This window comes from Vidua chalybeata, chromosome 3 (genome assembly GCF_026979565.1).
Source record: "Vidua chalybeata isolate OUT-0048 chromosome 3, bVidCha1 merged haplotype, whole genome shotgun sequence".
In the NCBI taxonomy this organism is placed as follows: Eukaryota; Metazoa; Chordata; class Aves; order Passeriformes; family Viduidae; genus Vidua; species Vidua chalybeata.
In genome coordinates this window covers 84580745-84594862 of record NC_071532.1, presented here as the reverse complement: position 1 = coordinate 84594862, position 14118 = coordinate 84580745, and the positions used below count along the sequence as shown (strand labels likewise).

General features: G+C 39.1%; 1 protein-coding gene across 1 annotated transcript in view; it reads right to left on the bottom strand.

Moving 5' to 3' along the window:
• Nucleotides 1-2754: 2754 nt before the first annotated feature.
• Nucleotides 2755-14118, bottom strand: part of COL9A1 (collagen type IX alpha 1 chain) — a 62040-nt gene continuing 50676 nt past the window's right edge. Inside the window, exons 31-38 of the mRNA XM_053938093.1 lie at nucleotides 13701-13736; nucleotides 13566-13610; nucleotides 11808-11840; nucleotides 8982-9128; nucleotides 7732-7786; nucleotides 6606-6794; nucleotides 4489-4566; nucleotides 2755-3317 (exon numbers count right to left, since the gene is read on the bottom strand). Of these exons, the coding sequence (XP_053794068.1) occupies nucleotides 3133-3317; nucleotides 4489-4566; nucleotides 6606-6794; nucleotides 7732-7786; nucleotides 8982-9128; nucleotides 11808-11840; nucleotides 13566-13610; nucleotides 13701-13736 (768 nt within the window). The 3' untranslated portion in view covers nucleotides 2755-3132. The remainder of the gene's footprint in view (nucleotides 3318-4488; nucleotides 4567-6605; nucleotides 6795-7731; nucleotides 7787-8981; nucleotides 9129-11807; nucleotides 11841-13565; nucleotides 13611-13700; nucleotides 13737-14118) is intronic.

Below are 14118 nucleotides of genomic sequence, written 5' to 3'. Positions count from 1 at the left end.
GTTCAGAGTCTTTATCAGTGACCTCAGTGAGGGGATCGAGGGCACTCTCAGTCAATTGCAGACAACACCAAGCTGGGTGAAAGTGTTGATCTGCTGGAGGATAGGAAGGCTCTGTAAAGTGGGGAGTCTGGACAGGCTGGATGGATGGATGCTGAGGATTGCCCCAACCCATGTGTAGAACCTTGGCCTTGGCCTTGCTGAACCTCATGAGATTCCTGTGGACTCACTTCTTGTCCATGTCCCATCCCTTCCCTCCAGCATGTTGATCATGCCACACAGCCTGGTGTCATTGGCAAACTTGCTGAGGGTGCACTTGATCCCATGGTCCATGGCACCAGCAAAGATATTAAACAGTGCCAGTTCCTATATGGACCTTTGAGGAACTGGTCTCCACTTGGACATTGAGCCAGTAACCTAAACTCTTTTAGTGTGGCCACCCAGATCTGTCTGTTAAATCCATGTCTCTCCAGTTTACAGACAAGGATGTTGCATAGGACAGTGTCAAATTCTTTGTCCAGACAGATGATGTCGTTCCCTCTGCCTTCCTCCATCACCACTATAACCCTGTCAGAAGGCCACCAATGTTTTTGGCAGTGCCAGGTTAACAGTCAGACTCAATGATCTTAAAGTTCTTGTCCAACTGAAAAAAGTCTATAAACTGGTTATCATTACGATTTTCTCTGGGTTCTTGTATATACTGAAGTAACTGAAGAGCTAAAATATGTTTTTATCACACTGCAGTTAAACCTCCAGAACTAGAAGTGGTGACAGAGATCATGGTGGGTAAAAGATTTTCACTAGTCTTGTGGTCAATAAATCTCACAGAATTTTATGATGCTGAACCTGAAGGAGATGAGAACAAGATTTACTTGGGATTTCACCAAGATTTCAGGAGCATCTGGTTAAAATTGGTGGCACACTGACAGTGGCTTGTGAAACCTCTCAGTCTCTTTTCACTGTGTCTTCTAAATCTATTTTAAAATCTTTTTTTCGGTATCACCATAATCAATACATCTTTATTTTAAATTCATAATCCTGTCTTTATTTTCTTAATCTTTATTTTACTTGAGTGTGCTGTTACTAAAAATCCTGTCTCTGGTATGTTATGGTGCACAGTCTACCATTTGTCAAGTGTCTCTTTTCCATTCTTGTGTAAGATTTGGAATTGAGAATTAGATTAACCTATGCATCCCATAAGGAATTACAATGGGCCTGAGGATTTTTTTCTTCAGTTTTTTAAGTTAAAACTTGTGAGTCAGCTTGAAGGCAGAAAATCTGTCACAATCTTGAGATGTCCACTTTTAAAGATTCTGCATTGAATTGACTCTCAATATTGAATTTGTTTGATTGTAATAATTCTTATTTGAGTTTTGCATATGAATATTTTTGCTCCTACATGAATTTCCTTCCATTGTGGAATTTTTTGCATTTTACAGACTATATTTTCTAAAGCACTTCACAATTGTATTTAAATGTGGGGGGGGGGTTGCTTATTTTGATTCATATGTTTATGCATTACATACAGAAAACAATATTTTCATTCTGTTATCAGGTGAGATTTTTTTTCTTTAAAGCAGTTTTACACACTTTATAGTCAAAATAAAAGTTTGCTGGTGAAACTACAGGGTTTTTTACTAGTGTTTTATTTGTTTCACTATCTAAGGAGTACTTTTGAGGACTCTGCCCCAAGTCAGTAAAAACTGAACTAATTCAAAAACTTTTGAAAACCCCTTTATGTATTCCCAAGCCCCTCACCTTGTGTGGCATCTTCTGGACTTGTTCAAGAATGAAATTCTTTACACCTGCCAATTTTGGTGACTTCTTATAGTATTAATGTAAGAAATCAGGTTTGGTTTGAGGAAGGTTTAACTACTATTTTTTTCAATAATTCCTTTTGGAGCATACATTATACCAGAACTTTTCCCATTAGTGTTTAATCTTACATGTTATGTGCAAAATGCAATGCTCCATGGATCTTGTTATTTCTCTCTGTTGTCACATGACACCAAGTGTTTGGAACATGAGAAGACAGTTCAGTGCTTAAAACAAATGTGTCAAAGCTTGTGTAGGAAAATTTGGATGGCTAATAATGAAAAGAAAGGAAACATCATAGGGTGGTTTCATTGTTTTCTTGAATAAAGAAAGAATAAAGAATAAAGTTAAGAGAGGTAAAGTCAAACCACAAATAGTTTAATTTATATAGAAAGGAACAGAACACCCACATTGCACATTTTCCTCTAAAAACTAAATATCTAAAAAAAAAGGCAACTTGGGCCATTTAATGGCTGCCTTCTGGCTGTTCTGGCTAGCAATACTGAATGCAACCATGTATGTAAAAAATTATTAATTCGGGGGGTTTTAATTTTTATAGGAAACATATATATTTCTAGGACTTAAAATCCTGTTGACAGTGGCCACTGGCCTTTTATTTTAATGTCACATATAACAAGGCAAGCTGCAATGGGGCTTCATATGGAATTACAAATGCAACACAAATTGGAGTCAAAAAATGAAGAGGTTGTTCCACATGGGTTATTTATGGCAACCCTGTGATTGTGCCTTTACAGATATTGGTAGCATAAACAGTGCTGGGGTGGCGGGTTTTCATAAGAAACTCCCACCTGGGTGTCTGTGATTGAATTGCTGAAGGAAATATAGCATATTCTGGGCAAAACACACATGAAGTGACTGCATGAAGAGTATGTGCTGGAATGTATTTTATAAGAATGAAAGAATAGATACAGCTGCAGTAAATAAAACAATTCTTTTTTTATTTGATGGCTGAAGACATTATTTCACTGTACATCATAGATAGGAATTAAGTAGGGGAGGAGGAAAAATCACAGAAACTCTTTATTAAACAAGATCAAAAATAAAAACAGACAAGTACCTTTTATTTCCCCCCAAAAGGAGAAGGCAGAAGGCAGCACCTGTGTATTTCTGTAAGCACCATTGTTCCAGCTTGTGTTGCTAAGAACTCCTTTTGGAAGAATGTACAACCCCTGTGTTAAAAATTCCTTACTGAAACCTTGGTCAAAAGGTTTGTCCGTGTCTGCATTTCTCCTTTGTTCGTGATTTCGTCCTCAGCTGTCTGTGCAGGATGTAAATTGATGCTGACACACGGTTGCACTCTCAAGGCCCTTTCATGTTCTTCCCTGCTCTCTGTCCCGCCTGCATCCTGCAGGACGCTGGCTCGCAGTACCCAGGAGGGCCAGGGGGGCCAGGGGGACCAGGGACCCCAGGCTGCCCGGCCACTCCAGGGGGACCTCGGTCACCGTCACGGCCCTCCCTGCCGTAGCTGGCTTTGCCTGGTTCACCTGGAAAAGTGGATGCAGGGCTAAACATTGGCAGCATAGGACTTGCATAGCATAATTAGCACCCTGTCCTTAAAAGCTGTATGAAGAGGGTTTTTCACTGCTCTCGGGGGATTCCCAAGAGGGGTGCCAACTTACAGGGACAGTTTTCCTCTACCTGACACCCAATCTGCAATTACACAGCTACAGCAATGAAATTTCAGTCCCAGTGCTCTCCAGGTATACAGTGCAGGTCTGCAGCTGTACAAAGCTCTGCAGGTTACTCTGCTCAGCCAACCCTGCTGCCAGTACCTAGGGCAGGGTAGATGCTACTGGCTACCACAGAATTTCATTAGCTCTCTGGAAAAAGAAATACCTTTTTTTTTTTTTTCCCCACTCAGATGGTGGGGGAAATAGATGTAAAGATTGGAACTGCTGAGCACTAAAGTAGCTTTTATTTCTAAATCTTCAATGAAGAAAGGAAAAAGAGTGATTTCAGGAAGCCCCTTCCAGTGATTTCTACAGAAAACACCTCTGAGTTACACAGACATCTTTGGGATCTGTAAATACTAAACTATTATTTTCCTTTTTCACAAGAGAACAAATATGAGTAGTTTGTCTTGCTAGATAAACACAGACACGTACTGTAGAAATACTGATGGAAATAACACGTTTATGTTCGTTCGCTGGCCACTAGAGGCCAGCTGTGCTTCATCCATCAGCAGCAATCTCTCCTGGAGCCATGTTATATAACACTGCAATTAATTACCACAGAAATAAAATAATATCCTACAGTATGAATGGAGATTTTGAAGACTGCTGTGCCTGCCAGTGAGATAATCTGGAGGTTATGGCCTTTTTTGTTTAATTTTTATATATAATTATATGTGTACATAATATATATAAAAGATATATTAAAAGAGGCCACTTTAATTCATGTGTGTGTAACTGCCTCCTTTTTTAATGATTTCTTTACATTCTTCTAACCTTTCTACACTAAGATAAATGAGGAGGTGGCTTTTTGCTTTTTAGTTTTCAAGTCTGATTTCTGACTGAATCAGCATCTATGAAGTAAAAATTACAAAGCACTTTAATTATGGAATTTATTGCTTAATGGACTCCTTTTATATTTTCAAGGCAACTTTAAGTAAATTTCTAGTATATATCTTCTTTACCCTGACCCTTTTCTATTTACCTGGAAGACCTCTTGGTCCAGGATAACCTTTCAGTCCTCTGCCTGGAAATCCTCTTTCTCCTCTTTCTCCTGGTTCACCTAAAGCAAATTCATGAAACATTAGTTACAGTCTGCCTGGAGTATCATTTTTAGTAAATTCTCTTTCACAAGTGAACAGTTAATAAACAGAGAATTCAGCTGGTTGTATATATTCTTAGCATCTTTCAACAATGTCCTGACACATATCTGTGTAAAATGTTTAGGATTTGATTGGGGTTTTTTACCCATTTGAGTCACACTCAGAAGCAGGTTGAGGGGAAAGAAACCACCTACAGCTGAACAGTAAGTACCACATGAAATATGTCACAGCCCATACAACAGGAATAGGACCAAGGTCACAGGATTTCAGGATATTTGGGATTCAGACTGAGGCTACTGGCTTCTGCAAAACTCTACAAGCTCAGTTAAGAAGTAAAAATTCTCAAGTGTTGGTCCTCGAGAAAAAAGGTGGCTACACAGATGACAGTATTCTGTTGATATTCACATAAGGCTAAGATTTACCTTCACAAAATTTTTTTTTTTTTTTTTTCTCATATAATAATGTCATGGAGACTTTCCTTCAGTACACACCCAGAATTTCTTCAAGCCCATATCTTGCTCCAAATCTGAATCATCTTAGTAAGAAGAAGGGTTTTTTGTGGCTTAGGTTGTAAAGTTCAAATTCTGTTCACTGTTATCTATTAATCTATCTGAACAGGAACTCAGAGTGAAACACTGAGAGTTTTCAGGTTGGCTGCCATGTACCATTATTATAGCTCTTACACATGAGAGCATTCACCACTTCCCTTGTATCTGTAATGGTATTGCAAGGTTTACTCTAGGGTAACTCAGAATTTGATGACAGCTATGATAGCTTTTTGTTAGTTATGATAAGGATTTTGCTTGGTTTTGGAGAGGGGAGAGGTTAATGCTCTGTTTATTTTTTTTCTTTTAGTGTTAACACAGTGTAGCCTGCTGTGTGTTAAATCAAATTTTGGATATCCCATACATCACCTTTGTATTTCTCTTTTTTTTTCTTCTGCAGATGACATTACCTTGAATTAAAACAGCAACAAAGCTCCAGCAATGATGCTGTTAAGTTTTGCTTTGTTTGTATCCTGTTCCTTCTCTCAAAGATTGTCCAAATTTCACTTTCAAATAAATCTTGAATCAAAAGTAAACACCCTACTCCAGCAACACACCAGCTTTTCGCAGAAAGACAGTTTTTAAATAAGTCCTTATTTTTAGAAAACAAATCAAAACCACTGCTGAATAGAAACTAATACATAAATGGTCGTCATAAGACTTTGCAGAAAATTCTACCTTGTAATTCTTTGGAGGAGAATAGAACCTCTCAGTGATGAGCAGCAGAGATTTACTTAGATCAAAGATTTTGTGTAAAATGTAAGTCAATTTTATTATGGATTTGTCCTTTCCAAAGAATCAATAGACTCTGGCACCTGGTGAAATTATGTTAAATGGCTCAAGTATCATATGCAAATAAAAAGGTAAATCATTATCAGTCCTTTGTAATGTGATAAACTGGGTGTGCTTAGAAAAGTAGACTAGATTTTAGTGAAGTAATCTGACTGCTTACATCAGCTCTTGGGGCCATGAATCTTGCAAAAGTTAGGTCAACAGCCAGGCTGAATGGAGCACAGAGAGCCACTGCTGGAATCACATGTGGTTGTCATCAAATGACTTCTACAATGTGAGAAAGGACAGGCATCTGCCCTGAACTAGAAGGAAGCAGCTGAGTCAGAGTCCTAATATTGATTCTCACTCTCATTGACTTTTGAGGTTTTGTGGGTTTTTATGTGCTAAAAAGCAGATTTCTAAACAAGTCTTGCTGAAGGCAGGCCAATGAGCCCTTTAATCACTGTGGTAACTGACACAACAGTTACAGCAAACAGTTTACACTCCTAACTCAGGATCTGTTTTGGAGTTCACATGTGTACAGCGTACATCTACAACCTATAGACCAAGGAAGGGGGTGACAACAGCAGCAAGACCAAAACAAACAAACAAAACCCAAACAAACCCTGAAAAACCAAAACTGAGGCAGTCACCAGGTGAAAGCCAGCTAGAGAACTTCTTACCTTTAGGACCTTTACGACCAATCTCACCAGGGGGACCTTTAAGGCCAGGCAGGCCACGGGGGCCAAGCTGTCCTGGAAAACCATTTTCACCAGCTGGTCCTGGAGCACCTGGTGGCCCTGGTCGGCCAGGAAGACCTGGAGCACCAAATTCTGGCCTCCTAAGGCTGGCTGCTAGCTGAGCTAATTGTTCTGCAAGGAGCAGGAGGAAAGAGTTATGGAGTAAGTGAACATGAACAAGGATTCCCATGATCACTGAAGAAGAATGTACGTTCACTGCTACAGGAACTGACAAATTACACTACAGCCCCTTCCTTTATTACACTGCTATTTACAACATTTATTACAGTTAAGGTATTATAATAGAAGATATTTATCCTATTTATAGAGTTTTTTTTAAATACCCTGTTGAGCATTATCAAGAACAGCAACAACTACTGAAAATTTTTAAAACATGAGAAGCAATTTCATTCTGTAAACTCTTAACATTACAGAAGCATAATAACTTAAAAGACATCTTCAATAGCAAGTAGTGAAAAATTTCTTTTATGTTTACAGGACAGCATACATGTCTCAACTCAGTATATTCCATGCACCCAACCATATTAGAAAAGCTTCAGATTTCTGTGTGTGTCAAGAACTCAGCAAATTAGGGTTAATTTGGAGTATCTCTATATTGCTTTAATTTTAAGGTAGGTTATCTCCAGAAACATCTCTCTGCATTCCTCTTCTTTTCACCTATTTTGCACAGTTTACTGAACTCTTACAGTAAATACAAAAGGCTAAAAAGCTTTCAGTGAAGCTTGTACTTTTATGCATGTAAACACAGCAAGTGATTTGAATACAAAAGTTTTGTATTTCACACAACTGCTCTGGTCTATGGCCTGCTTACCACAGCAGTAATATGGAATCAACAGACAGTTCAATGAGGCTGCAAAATATATACAAATAAGGGACTTCCTCATGCTGTGTCCACATTCACACGTGGAAGGATTTTCCACCAGGTCCCCTGCTGAGGCCATGCAATTTGTTCTGGGTAAGCATGGGGAAAATCTTAGTTGCCTCTACAGAAATAGATGATCCCAATTTAAATGCACAAGAAACATCAAATACTTTTTAGCCTATTTACCTTGCATGACTCTCATGCAAACCTGCTTAATGTGCTGATCACTTGGTTCTTTTCCCTAGGATTCAAAACATGAGGGTTTTAATAAAACAGTTGATGTCACACTTACATTTCATGGGTGTTCCTGATTCAAAAAATTCTGTCAATAAACAGTTGTCACAGTTTAACCCCAGCTGGCAAAACACCACACAGCTGCTCACACCCACAGCCCACACCCATGGAACAGGGAAAGAAAAAGTTTAATAAATCAAAAGTAAGAAGATGCAGAGGAAGGGGCAGGAAAAAGGGGAAAAGGAAGAAGAAGAAGAAAAAAAAATGCAAAAAAGACAATGATATTGCAAGTGGTACAAATGAAAGCAATTGCTCGCCACTCCCAGAAGTTTTCCCTGGTTACATGGCTGAGTGTGATCCCATATGGTATGGGATATCACCTTGGTCAATTATAGTCAGCTCTCCCAGCTGTGCCCCCTCCCAGTTTTTTGTGCACCTCCAACCTACTCACTGATGGCACAGTGTAAGGAGCAGGAGAGGCTGTGATTCTATGCAGTGTCCATGAGTAACTGAAACATCACAGAATGGCCTGGGTTGAAAGGGACCTTTGAAACCATCTAATTCCAACCCCCTTCTCAGGACCCCTTTTAACCTGGCCTTGAACTCTTCCAGGGATGGAGCCTCCACAACTTCTCTGGGTGACCTATTAGGACCTCCCCATTCTTGCAGTGAAGAATTTCTTCCTAGTATCTAATCTAAAACTATGCTCTTTCGCTTTGAAACCATTACCCTTTTTCCTGCCCCCATCAGCATGCTACAAAGATTATTTTCAGCACAAATCCAAAATATAACCCCATACAAGCCACTATGAAGAAATTTAACTGTATCTCAACCAAAAACAATCCATGAGTCACTAAGAGGTGTTCCAGCTCCTGCAAGTGCAACTATTCCAGATAATGTCAACTTAACTAGCAAGGTAAAGTCTGAGTGATGCTCCTTTGTATCAAACACAGTTTGGTTTCATGCACCCTACAGGGGTAGGGTGGGCATAAGAAAACAGAGCTGAACTGAAAGCTGGGGCCCCAAGGATGTGCCTGTACAGCCCAGGATTGCTCTGGTGTACACCTGTGTCTGATGAGAGACACACTGTACTTCAGACTGCTGTGGCACTTCAGTTTGGCACATGCACATGGAAAACCAGGAGTGGTGTGAGTGAGAGATAAAGGTTCAAAAGATACCAATTTCATGAAAACAGTACTTACAGCTGGACCTTCGCTGCCAGGCAGGCCTGGGGCACCCTGCTCACCCTGCAAGCCTCGTGGTCCAGGTGAGCCACGTGGCCCTTCCATGCCAGGCAGTCCCCGACTTCCCTCAGGCCCGCGGGAACCGGGGTCTCCAGGATTACCAACCTGACAGAGAAAGAGAGGAATTTCAATAGACTGCTGTACTAGTGATATAGTCATTCTGACATCAAAATGGTGACAGGAGCTATTCACAAATGCAAAGAAATGACTGCTGAAATGCAGTGGTTCAATAGAATTATTTTTTTTTTAATAAGCAACTGGAGTCAGTAGTTACATGATTTTTAAGAGGTCTGTGCTCTTACAGGGGAGAAATGGAAAAATAAGCTATTCCATAAAAATAGGTAAATCAGATAGTGACATAGGTAAATCAAATAGTGACATGCCTCAAGATGGCTCTCTGCCCTCATGTATGCCAACATGGAACATTTCTAGACATTAAGTGCTGCTTAAGGTATGAAAATCCCAGCTCCCTTCTTGCTCCAAATGCCTTTCATGTCTTTCTCTAGAGAGTACCATGGTGTGAGCCTCTACTGTGTAGCCCCAGGCTGTTTGGGAACCCACATTTTTGCTTTGTTTACTCTGCCAGAGCCAGAGCTAGTTCTAGGGCCTACGCTGGAGTTTGCTGGCAGAGGAGAAGGAACATCCTCACAGCAACTGACATTGACAAACTGCCTGAACAGATGGAATGCCATTTTATTTCACTCAGGGAAGGGGTAGAAAGCTATCCCTGACCCTGGGGAATGAAATTATTGATGTGACTATGTCGATGTGTCCACTCAAGTACACTGAGTAAACAAAGCTATAGCTTCTGCTCCAGTAATTTAACTAAGAGTTATTAAATATCACGCAGAGGGAGACCTATTCCAGCAGGCACCTCTGAATTATTGTGTTGGGTTTGAGCAGCAATGTTCTGGTAGCAGGGAGTCAACAAGTGATTCCTTCTCTTCTCTAAGAAGCTGCCAAAAGCTTCCCCCATGTCCAGCAGAGCCAACATGAGCCAGCTCTGAGACAGACCTACTAGCCAATGCCAAGCCAATTAGTCATGTTAATGAAGCCTCTGGGATAACATATTTAAGGAGGAAAAAATTATTGCCCAGAAATAATTGCAGCCAGAGAAGAGCAGGATGAGAATATGTGACATGAACAGCTCCGAAGACACTGAGGTCAGTGCAGAAGGAGGGGAAGATGTGCTTCCCTTTTGTTTTACTTCTCATTATCCTACTCTGGCTCTGATTGGTAATAAATCAGTTAATTTCCCCAAGTCTGTTTTGGCCATGACTGTAACAGGTGAGGGATCTCTCCTTGGCCCCTTCTCTGGGCCCATGAGCTTTTTGTTGTATTTTCCTTGGCCAGTTGAGGAAGGAAGTGGCAGTATGGCTTTGGTGTATACCTGATTTCCAGTCAAGGTCAAACCACCATAGCTGCTTTCAATACAAGTTAATTTATTCCTAATAACCAATAGTAGTAATAACAAAGAAAAATATGGTGCAAAAGAAGAAAAAAAAATTCCACCTAAAAACCCAAAATGAGCAGGGAAAAAAAAATCCTACATACTCATGACTTCTCAAATCTACTGGGAAAAAAAAAAAAAAAAAAAAAAAAGAGAGAGCAAGACCCTCTGAAAGAGATGCTAAAGAACAAATTAGTCTGCTGTGGTATTAGTTAAACCCACAAGGTGGGACCATTTTGGTTCCAGCTGGGCTGCATCTCGGGCAGCTGATGGCTGTCCCTATCAGAACAAAACCCAAAGAACATCTTATGCTTCGACAGATATATTAAGGAGACTGAATAATTGCTTTTATGGACTACACAACTGGGAAGCCATCATTCCTTTCTTCTCCAGACTGGTGAGTTACCAGGTTCCCAGGCAGATTACTCATTCCTGTGAGGATACTCACTGAGACGACAAGCACCCTAGGCTCTCATCAACACAAGAGGATTTTAAAAACTTAGGTGGATAAAATTATGGATTTCTCTTTTAATCTATCTCTTCCTCATGTCCTTCTTGTAGGATCTTCATCAGCAGTAAATACTCTTTCACTTGTATTTACTTAGCCCAAAAGTTACCCAGAACACTAATAACACAAGCACAGGATTTTTGTTATGCTCAGTCTCAGCTCCCCATAGGGAGAGCTATTGGTATTTTAGTATCACAGCTCATACTTTCAGATACTATAACAATCCAACTCTTCAGTAATCCTGAAATAAAAGAATGAATTCAGCTCTCCAGTTATTTTTTATGTGACATACAAGATCCCAGTCACCTTCCACATCAAAGTTATTTTGCAGTAAAAATAAAGCAATACCTTTTGCAGTAAAATAAAACAAAAAAAATATAAGATAAAAAACACAATAAAAATAAAACAAAGGAAGCTGGGCTATAAATACTTTTAGTGTCACAGCCATCACAATCCTGCTGCCAGCTTTTTAACAATGGCATGCAGCCACTGCACTGAGCCTCCTTTCTATCCAACACCTACTGTACAAAGGGTGCGTTCATTTTCTTGAAAAAAAAACTTTGTTGGCCAGAAAACTTCTGCTGAATGATGCTTCTCTTTTATGGAGTTAGAATCCAGGAAACAAATTCCTTTTCAAAGCTAATTCATTTTAATATTAAGTGTATTCAAAATTTAAACAGAAGAAAAGCTGCTAAAACTCATTCCATTTAACTGCGATAAAGAGGTCAGCTTGTTATTTGCATTTTTCTTTCCTTAAATCAGAAAACCATCTATATGATCTACTAGATCTCTATATTTCTGTAACAATGCTATTCATTATACTTACAGCTCCCTTTGCTCCTGGTAATCCCATGTCACCCTAAAAAGAAGACAAACTATATTAGAAGATAGTCTCCTTACCACAGACATTACAAATGCAGTAAATGTGACACAATGTTTTTTCAATATTAAAAGAAATTTCATATATTTAGTTATTTATGCAAAATTTCCCCACAAACAATTACCATTCTTTTGAGAATAAAACCTTTATTATGAGTGGATTTCGTACAATTCCTTTCTCAAAAAACTTTTCTACAAGGTTCAGATGAGAAAGCATGTTTGTTATAACTGGTTTTGTATTGCTTCTCTTGGAATTAGACACATGGCTCTAACCTCTCAAACACAGCTACACCACAGGACAATCTTAGATAGAAGATTTCTTGGAAGCCTTTAGAAGAAGCATTTTTTTAACCAGGATTTTCTAGTTTCTACAAAGTGACAGAACTATGGATATTGGTGCTGTGTTAGTGCTGAAAAAACTGCAACAGAAACTACTTAAAGTTCTGTGAAGAAGCCAAACCCCTGCAAGTTCCTATTTCCAGTACTCTTTATCCTGGCTTCAACAATAGCAAAATCCCATGATCACCTGACTGAGAATAGCAATCCAACTATTCAGGAATTTTTACATTTTCCTCTCAACTTAAAAAAAAAAAAACTTTCAAAATCTTGTAATTACCTGTGAAATAGATTATCATAACAACACTGAAGAAGCTTTGAATAATTTCTGTAAACTCTACTTTCTGAGTTCCTAAATGTCATTGGTGAAATAACTGGTTTCCAGTCAAAGGCCTGTCTGTTAATGAATATGTCATAATTTAAATAGAAATAATTGCTATCCATTTAAAACCAGACTAGCTGGCAGCACACTTAAACAACCCATAATATTGCTTCCTGGGAATCTGTACAGTGATTGCAATGCTCAGTTACTGGACATCTATCTCACTAAGGCTTTCAAAATTGCAGCCTGTGGGAGAAATACACTCATTTCCAGCGTACAACCTGGCTACCATTCGTTGAATAGGGAGCAGTTTGCTTCCCTTAGAAAGATCAGTTCTGGCTTTGCTGGATGAGGCCCCGTGGGAGCCACTGGACCAGTGGGTTTCTCTTCTGGCAGGTAAACAAATCCTCATTACCCAAGGGCACATGACCCAGGCATTACCCATGTCAATTCACAAAATGCCATACTCCTGGCAGCAGATAGATAGACAGACAGACAGACAGATAGATGCAATATCACAGTGCCACAGCCTCTTCCCTTTCTCCTCTCTCTAACAGCCAGTTGCAAATCATATTTCCAAAGAGAAAGTCAATACAAAATATTTCCTTTAAGTGTGACTCATTAAGGATATTTATTAACTCTCTTCCTGTTTCACCTGAATTAAATTACTTGCTCATCCTCACTGCCTCAAACATCAAGAATTTATGTGCCTGTGTATGCACGTGTATAAATATTTTTATATCTAGACACTCTTCTATATATATGCACCTACATACAAACACAGACACATCCTTTTTTCTTCAAGTCAGTCTGTACTACACTGTACACCTAACAGAACCTGTATATTTCAGTGCTTTCCAAACAGCAGGACTAGAGTAATTAGGCAAATAGAACTGCTGTGCTTTGCAAGGGCCAGTTGGTATAAAACTGAAATGTGCCTTTCAACGATGAAAACATAATGCTTAAAGCATTCCAACAATACTTTATATTTTTAATTTACAGCAACAACATAATATTATATAAGGTAAAGGGAAAAAAGCGCCTTACTAAGTCACCCTTTTCTCCTCCATCTCCTTCTGCTCCAGGTGCACCCTATATCAAAGAAAGACATACTTCAGTCTTCAGATTTAGTCAGCATTACGTATCATTTGGTACTGTGATTTTTTTTTTAATATGACTTACCTGTTCACCCTTAGGTCCTGGTTCACCCACCGAACCCTAAAAGGTTAAAGATTAAAACTTAAAAAAAAAAAAACTCTTCAGAATTTTAAAGTTCAGGTTCTAAAGCACGATAAATGTTATTTGATCCTAAATTTCACATTCATGCAAGAGACTTTTCAAGCTCTAAATTTTTAAGAATTACAATGAAAGCACTTAAATCTTTCTATGTAAGTTATGTGACAGAGTGAAGGCAAGTACTAGTATGGAACATATAATCCACTACCACACTGTACAGTACAGATTCTGACTGTCCAATGGTACATCTCCCCTTTACATGACAAATGCTCTGGCAGCTGTTACAGGTCTGCTCTGAGAATTGCTTAGAAGCTACAAGTAAATAAATCCAGTAAGTGTATCACTTCTTCTAGCACCATTATAT